The 8,243-nt window shown below is 34.6% G+C and overlaps 1 protein-coding gene across 3 annotated transcripts; it reads right to left on the reverse strand.

The window, feature by feature from the left end:
• Window positions 1–36: 36 nt before the first annotated feature.
• Window positions 37–7,469, reverse strand: LOC112773202 (uncharacterized). 3 transcript variants are annotated; one of them, XM_072224167.1, is made up of 4 exons: window positions 7,292–7,469; window positions 7,142–7,196; window positions 6,907–7,055; window positions 2,485–4,307 (listed from the first exon to the last, which is right to left on the reverse strand). In XM_072224167.1, exon 4 carries the CDS (start codon window positions 4,298–4,300, stop codon window positions 3,656–3,658), a length of 645 nt encoding a protein of 214 aa, XP_072080268.1. In that variant the 5' UTR covers window positions 4,301–4,307; window positions 6,907–7,055; window positions 7,142–7,196; window positions 7,292–7,469; the 3' UTR covers window positions 2,485–3,655. The 3 variants fall into 3 exon arrangements, 2 of the variants coding, with proteins under 2 accessions (XP_072080269.1, XP_072080268.1); XR_003187837.3 differs by lacking the exon at window positions 2,485–4,307 and adding an exon at window positions 4,770–5,034; XM_072224168.1 differs by lacking the exons at window positions 7,142–7,196; window positions 7,292–7,469 and adding an exon at window positions 37–175 and having other exon boundaries at window positions 3,655–4,307; window positions 6,907–7,045.
• Window positions 7,470–8,243: the final 774 nt, after the last annotated feature.

Raw genomic sequence — 8,243 nt, forward strand, 5'->3', positions numbered from 1 at the left:
CATAGAGTGTATATGTCTATGAATTTTATTGACATGATTCAATATTTGACACAACTGTTGATAAGTAAAAAAAAGAAGAGGACAAACCATTTAAAAACTTGCCTGTGAGAAGACCAGCCAAATATATATTATGTGGTTGAGGATGGACACCGTTTATTTCGTTAAATACAACATCCTGAAATTACATAAAAAGAGTACAAAAAGTTATTAAAAAGAATAGGAGACCAAAATTATTAATAGAAGAAAAATGCTACAAGGCCTAGAGTGGGCAAAGAAATACAGATAAAAGAACATTGTAGATATGATATTTTAGAATAGAAAAATTATTTTTCAACGTTATTACATAAAGTAAATTTTTTTATTAATTTAAATGTATATTAAATATAAATATTTTATATATGTAATTAATTTTAAAATACATATGAGTTCGAATCAAATAACATCAATTATAATACTTATACATTTGTATATGAAAAAAGTTGTTGAAGAAATTTATGTAATAAAACTAAAAGATAGAATAAATAGAGAGTACATAGAGAGTAAGCAAAGATAAAAAATATTGTGTCATGTATTTCTTGATTAAAAAATTATAAAAATAAAACAAAAATATATAGGCTAAAATTATAACGAATTTATGTATTTTGTTAGACTGAATTTATGAGTTGGTGTGAGACTTTTTTTTTTTTTTTATTGTTGTCATGGGTTAAAGCGGCCAGGAGGATAAAAGATGTCAAAAACACCAACCAACTTGGGTTGTTAACTCACTCGTTCGCTTAAGTAAGTATTATAATAAAAAATATATTTTAGAGTGAAATTAATAACATTTGTATTATACGATATTATTTTTTCTTTAAAATAATTTATTTTGATATAAATATAAAATAACATTTGTTAAATTTAATTTTAAAGTAAAGTTTTATTATTTTAATATATAAAATTTAAAAATTTGAATATACTAATTTTGTATTGGGTCTCAGTTTAACCTGATCTATTCGGATGACTTTCGGGTCAAGTCATAATTGACCATATGTCCTTGTAGGAATGAGCCTGAGCCTAATCAAACCTGATCCGACTCATGAACAACCCCTAATTTTGGCATTAAAGACTTCGCCCAATATTATTATCGAACAATAACTACATTATAATTGTAACAAAATTTTTATATTTTACATGTATATATATATATATATTAACGCATATCGTAACAATATTGACTGTTGTTAATACTTTTAGAATACTGTATTGGACTAGTTTAAGATTTAGTTTATCGATTTTTCTATTAAATTGTTCGGTCCGGTCCAATTTTAACATTTATACTCTAAGGCATGCCACCACAAATTTATAGGTGTAGATAATTTTTGATATCCACACCATAGTTACTCCCTAAAAGATATTAAATGTCTTTAGTGGTAAATATTAATTTGTTTTAAAAATACAAAAGAAAATATTAATCGTTCCCTTTCTAAATCCTACGGAATACACTTAATTTTTTTTTAATTTTAGTTTTAATTTGTTATTGTTTTTCTATATTTTAAGTTAACTAATTTGGTCATATGTTATTTTAATATACTAAAAATAAGAATTAGAACTAAAATTATTATATTTATTTTTTTCATTTTATTTTAGGATGAAAGTCATATAGTTGATTTACCTCACAATGTCGTATCACTAAATTACTCTTTTTCAGTCGGCTACCTCAAACCATCCACAGGTGCGATAATCTTTTGTATTATATTACAATCTCATAAATATTATAACATAGGTGAATATAAATTTACTAAATGATAAAAAGTGATATCATGCTCTATTAACACTTTTAGTTTAAGGTTTAATTTATTGGTTTTCCTAATAGATTCAGTTCAGTTTTAACAACTATGCTCTAAGGTATGTCACCACAAATCTACAAGTGTAGATAACTTTTTATATCCACACTATAGTCGCTCCCTAAAAGATATAAAATGTTTTTAATGACAAATATTAATTTATTTTGCAAATATCAAAGAGAATAGTAATCGTCCGTCCCTCTCTAAATACCATGCGTATTAGCCTTTCACACGCGCATGGCTTCTCACGCATGCGTCGCTAAAATGCCACGCCACGCGTATGCGTGGATGGACGTTTTTCCAAAATGCAGAATGCCCAAAAAGTTGCATAACCAGTTTTTAACTTGCATTAATCCAGTTTCATACACCCACTTTCCATCGTCCATAACTTGCTCTACAAAATTCCGTTTTTCACAAAATTAATATCGTTTAAAAGCTTGTAAAACCATCTTTCATTTAAAATAAACCACATTTCCATCCAATATCTGAGGAGCAAGTTATGAACTTCCAAAGTTTATTAAAATCCACTTTTTACCAATTTGCTTCCAAACCTCATTTTCACCAATTTTCAAGTTTCTTACCATCAAGACCTGCACATTACTACGCATCAAACCTATTTCATTAACAACCACTTCCAATTTACCTTTAACTAATCCAACAAGCTTTAACCACCAATTTATATCAACATACATCACATACATAAATAACCTCTCATTTACATATATTAACTCTTCACATATACTAACCCTTCATCACATATATCAACCCTTTATCAACCCTTTATCAACCTATATCAACCTATATCAACCCTTCATTAATGGTTTCAAGAACACAAATTTCATACCAACAATTCATGCTCACAATTTCTAACACTAGCTCAAGTTCAATAATTTCTAATGGAATGCACATGAAAAGAAACCTGCTAGTTGCATCTCAGGGAAGAAGTTCGAATCAAAGCTTGAATAGAAAGAATAGGGCAAGTCGAATTGAATAGATTCTAGTTGACTTTAAAGGAATGCGATTTCCATAAGAGAGCAACTCCACGCACCGCAGGTCTCTAGAATTCAAGGGTTACGTGATTATATTAGGACGAGTTCAGGCTTATTCCAAAAGAGACAAGCCTTATACGAGTAAGGAATAGAATCAGAAGAACGACGAGTTGGGCTTTTACAGGAAAGACTCAAGATAGAGTTTTCAATGTAAGCTATAAGAGAAAGGCTAGATTAAGTCGTGAAGATTAGTTAGTGCACTCTCGAAAAGAAACACTTAGTTGGACGATTCTCTCTTCCAATACTCCCTTCAACTCGGTCCTGAGTTTTACTGATTATAATGATGTCTTCACTCGTGGTGCAATCAACACTGATCCGGCTGTCGGCACTAAGTCTATCGTAGACTCACGTTCTCTCTAAGGTGGAAGTTCTGGTACATCTTCAAAAATGGTCTCGAAAATTCTCTCGTATAGAAATTTGGTCTCACCTTTACTTGTCCCTTAATCAATTAGCAACTAAAGGTTAAATCTGCTCTATTCCTCTTCCTCGAAGTCTTTAACGTCACTGGATTTCAAACGGTAACTCCGCATAGCTCTCGACAGTTCCAATTCCTTAAGTATAATCCACCCTACTTCCACTTTGTCATTCTGATTCTTATCCTTCAAGAACCTAGACACTCATCTAAGTTAGCTAAGTATCGCCCCATCTCAACAGCTAATAGTCTTCGACTAACCATCGGCTCATACTCCATGATCATCAAAACTTGTCATGCTTCACAAATGGATATTATATATTAATGATATGTAAGGTAGCTAAAAACTCAACTGCTAGTTCATGGTTACCTCAGGTCTGAGAATCGGATTCGGCTGCATTCTGGCGCTTTCTATATAGACAGTCTCGAGTTATATGCCCCGGCTTTCCGCACTTGTAACATACACTTAATCCGGCCCTGCATGGTCTATTTGGATGGTACTTCTTACATCTTGGGCATCTTAAGTCATCCGGTTGGGTACTGGTTTGCCCTTCTATGTTCGGATCCAGACGGTTGTCGTTCCTTCGGTCATTGTTCCGGCGCTGAGAGTGTGAAGCGACAAAATGATTCTTTTTGAAATTCTGACTCCTAGGTGTAATCTTTCCCTTTCTCTTTGTGAAGGGTTCTCGGCGATTACTCCCTGCTACCTCAGTCCTCCTTGAGCTTTCTCCCATTGCCTGACCTGTGTTAACTTGCTCTGGATAACCCACTGGTACCCCCTGACTCGGAATATTATGTCCACCTTCATATTCATTATCACCATTGTTGCCAGTTCCAACTTGTGATTCCACCCCATCCATCACTCGGATGGTCACATCAGCAACAGCACCAATGGCAGCAACGACACTCGTCATTGCGGTCACGATCTCAGTCAAACTATCTACTGGTATGATTACCTCATTAACTCTCCGTCCTCGACCTTGATTGTACTCACGACCGCGCCCACGAGACGCCATTTGGTTCCTGTTCATACCAAATAAGTGATATCAAGGTGATCAGTCTCAATATCTCCAGTCCAGTATTTCAAAATCCCAAATGCATGCTCATGAGCATTAATGCCATATATATCAGTTAGATACCCTAAATAGCATGTGTAGACACCCAGAGTATGCCCAGGAACATAGTCAGTCCATCCCTCAGGCTCTATAGGAACGAACTGCTCTGATACCATAATGTAACACCCTACCATACTTAATCTTATGCTTAAGTCATAAGACTGAGATAGTAAGGTATTACGACCTCTAAAAAAAGAAATATATATATAATAATAGGAGAAGAGGTAATTAACTAGGAGCCTTGAAAAATGGGTAAAACAATATCGCAAAATAAAAAAGCGCAACGCTCAAGAAACAGAACTACTTGCATGCTAAAAAACCTAAAGATTATAGATATAAATAAGCAAAAGAACGAAAAGAGAGCCAAGAATACAGTGAAACTAGCTCCTGACTCAGCCTGCGAAGCCAAGGTTGGCCGGAGAATATTTACATATATATATACCAGCATCCCAAAATACCCAAAATACAGAAATAAAGTCCTAACTCTCCTGTAACCTCTATGAGGAACAAAATAACAAGTTTCTTGGAGAGCAAGTTAAGTAACTAAGTAAATATATACATAAACTGATAAACCAAAACATCCCAAGGACTACTCCGCTTCAGGAATCCAGGCGCCTAACGAGGAGCCTCTCGACCTGCATCAGAAAACAGCAACACAATATGGAATGAGAACCGGAGGTTCTCAGCATGGTAAAGATGCCACGCGTATAATAAATAAGGTCCTGGGAATACCAAAGGCAATCCTAGAACTCTGTCATACAATTGTAAAACTTAATTTCTAAACAGAAGCCATAAATAGGGGTAGGTATACTAAACCTGCTTAAACTCACTCAATCTTAAACCTAACCTAACAAACCATTTCACCCTTCCTCCGTTCCTCCGTCATCCATAATTCAGCAAAGACAAGTAACCAGACAAATTCACGCACAAGTAATAGGAAGATAGTGCAAGTAGCAAGTATAGCAGGTAGTAGGATGTATACATACAGTTAGGCAAACTCAGAAAATGCATAACAATAAAAACAAACAAATGCACATGATGCATGCCTGTCCTATGGCTGATGGGGCCCATCTGTCGGTTATCCAGCCAATCCGACAAGTTCGAAAACCTTAAAATGTCCCCCGTCGCGCATCTCCAAGAGTTTATGCATAGAGTTCACATTCATTCATCATATAATCACTCAACGGGGGGTTATCCATACCCTGGAATTTATACGTGCCCGGTCACCCTTACGACGTAGGGTCAACAGAGTATCGAGATTCAACCTAAAACACGTGGTGGCGAGCCACGGTTTTTACCTAGGAAAACTCGTATCTCAGATATCATTATTCATAAGTCATTTCATTTTCATAAACAACATATAATCTTATATCAAGCCATGGCATTAAACCTTATTTAATTTTCTCATCTCCTTCATATAACTCATCATTTTATCTCTTACTTCATCCCCAAGTTATCTTATTTTCCTAGCTCCAACTAGCTACTAGACTTAATACTATACTCTAAGTCTAAAAGGAAAGAAAATGGAGGTTTAGAAGTGAAAATTTGGTTTAAAACAGCCGAAATCCGATTTTGCAACAGGCAGTGGTCACGCGTACGCGTGAGTCATGCGTACGCGTGATCATGCGTATTAGCCTTTCACGCGCGCGCATGGCTTCTCGCGCATGCGTCGCTAAAATGCCCCGCCACGCGTACGCGTGGGCCACGCGTACGCATGGATGGATGTTTTTCCAAAATGCAGAATGCCCAGAAAGCTGCATAACCAGTTTTTAACTTGCATTAATCCAGTTTCATACACCCACTTTCTATCGTCCATAACTTGCTCTACAAAATTCCGTTTTTCACAAAATTGATATCGTTTAAAAGCTTGTAAAACCATCTTTCATTTAAAATAAACCACATTTCCATCCAATATTTGAGGAGCAAGTTATGGACTTCCAAAGTTTATTAAAATTCACTTTTTACCAATTTGATTCCAAACCTCATTTTCACCAATATAATTTTCAAGTTTCTTACCATCAAGACCTGCACATTACTACACATCAAACCTATTTCATTAACAACCACTTTCAATTTACCTTTAACTAATCCAACCAGCTTTAACCACCAATTTATATCAACATACATCACATATATAAACAACCCCTCATTTACATATATTAACTCTTCACATATACTAACCCTTCATCACATATATCAACCCTTTATCAACCTATATCAATTAAATTTCATTAACATATATCAACCCTTCATTAATGGTTTCAAGAACACAAATTCCATACCAAAAATTCATGCTCACAATTTCTAACACTAGCTCAATTTCAAGATCACACATTCAATAACTTCAACACCTCATAAATTCCAATACAGGTTCATCCACAATTTATTCAACAACTTCACAAGACTAATCATTTAATTCAATTAACCAATTCAACTTAACCTATGGTTCTTCTAGCCTAAGTTTTCACAACACCTTAAATATTAAACGCGCGAAACCTAAACCATACCTTGGCCGATCACCGCGTTTGGTCCAAGGCAACCCACAAGGCCAAATTGTAAGCCTCGATCACCAAAATCCAGCAACTAGAACTCACTCCCAGCTTCCAATTAAGCTCCTAACATATCTAATTGCTTCATATCACATATTTACATGCACCTAACATAAGTATCACAAGCATATTCCCAAAATTCAATACCCAAAACACCAAATTAATGAATTAATTAGAGTTATAGGACTCTCACCTTACCAACGAGAAATCGGGACAAGACCCAGCAAGTCCACCAAGTTAATTTGATCCTAAACACCGAAATTGAACAACTTTCAACATAATTGCTCATAGATTTTCGAAACTGTAAATGGAGAAATTGAGTAGAAAAACGTGAATTTCTTACCTAACAATGTATTGGACTTTGTAGAGCTCGACGCCGCGGACGCGTGGCCGCAAACGGTGCGATGATCGGAGCTCCGGATCAAAAGTTATCTAGATTTGAAATTAAAGTGAGGGTTAGGTTTCTTATGATGCTCTCCCCCCTGTTTGCTTGCCTTTAGCGTGTTCTTGCATGCAGAACTGGGAAGAATGAGCTTCAGCTCATTTAAATGATGGGTCCGGTTGGGCCCACAGACTCGGTTTGGATCCAGTTCAACCGGTTTGGCCTATCCGGTCCAACTTTGGACCAAATTTTTTAAAATTGGTATCAAAATTCTTGTTTTGTCGAGCTCTATCCTATTTTGATATTAGTTTTGTATTTTTAATTTTTTTATTTAAAATTTAATTTATTGACTAATTATTTACCGATTTTAGCGAAGTTTACAAAAAACAGTGTCTTACTCATGAAGTTTGCATAATTTTGTACTTTGTCTGATATGTACAGTAGATTGTAACTTCATAGTTTTGTTTTCAAAATTTAGGAAATGAAAAACCTTTCAACATAAGAAAATTCCCAAATTATTTTATGCAGTCTAATGGATATTCCCACGTACTAGATAATGATGGCTATTTCAACTACAATTCAGATTTATTTTATGCTTGAAAGATCATTTTTATTTACATACTATTGAATGATCAATTATAGTATAACAGTATATGCTTCTATTATTAGCCTAATTGTTTTATTTTGAGTTTAATGAAATCTTATTCTACTCATCATCAAACGGCTCTTTACTCTTATCTATCTATTGATTGTTTCATTTTCATCTTATCTTTGTCTCTGGGACCTAGTTGTTATGCTAATAAGTTAGAAAACTTTTAAATAAGATTATAAACCAAAATTTAAGCTCAGCATTTGTAAAACATGCTAACTATGAGCAAAACATGCTAACTACACAACTAACTCGAAGATTTAA

Source organism: Arachis hypogaea, chromosome 18 (assembly GCF_003086295.3).
Source record: "Arachis hypogaea cultivar Tifrunner chromosome 18, arahy.Tifrunner.gnm2.J5K5, whole genome shotgun sequence".
Taxonomy (NCBI): Eukaryota; Viridiplantae; Streptophyta; class Magnoliopsida; order Fabales; family Fabaceae; genus Arachis; species Arachis hypogaea.

Coding starts and splice junctions, on each gene's coding strand:
- LOC112773202 (XM_072224168.1), bottom strand. CDS start 4,300: ATGGCGTCTCGTGGGCGCGGTCGTGAGTACAATCAAGGTCGAGGACGG.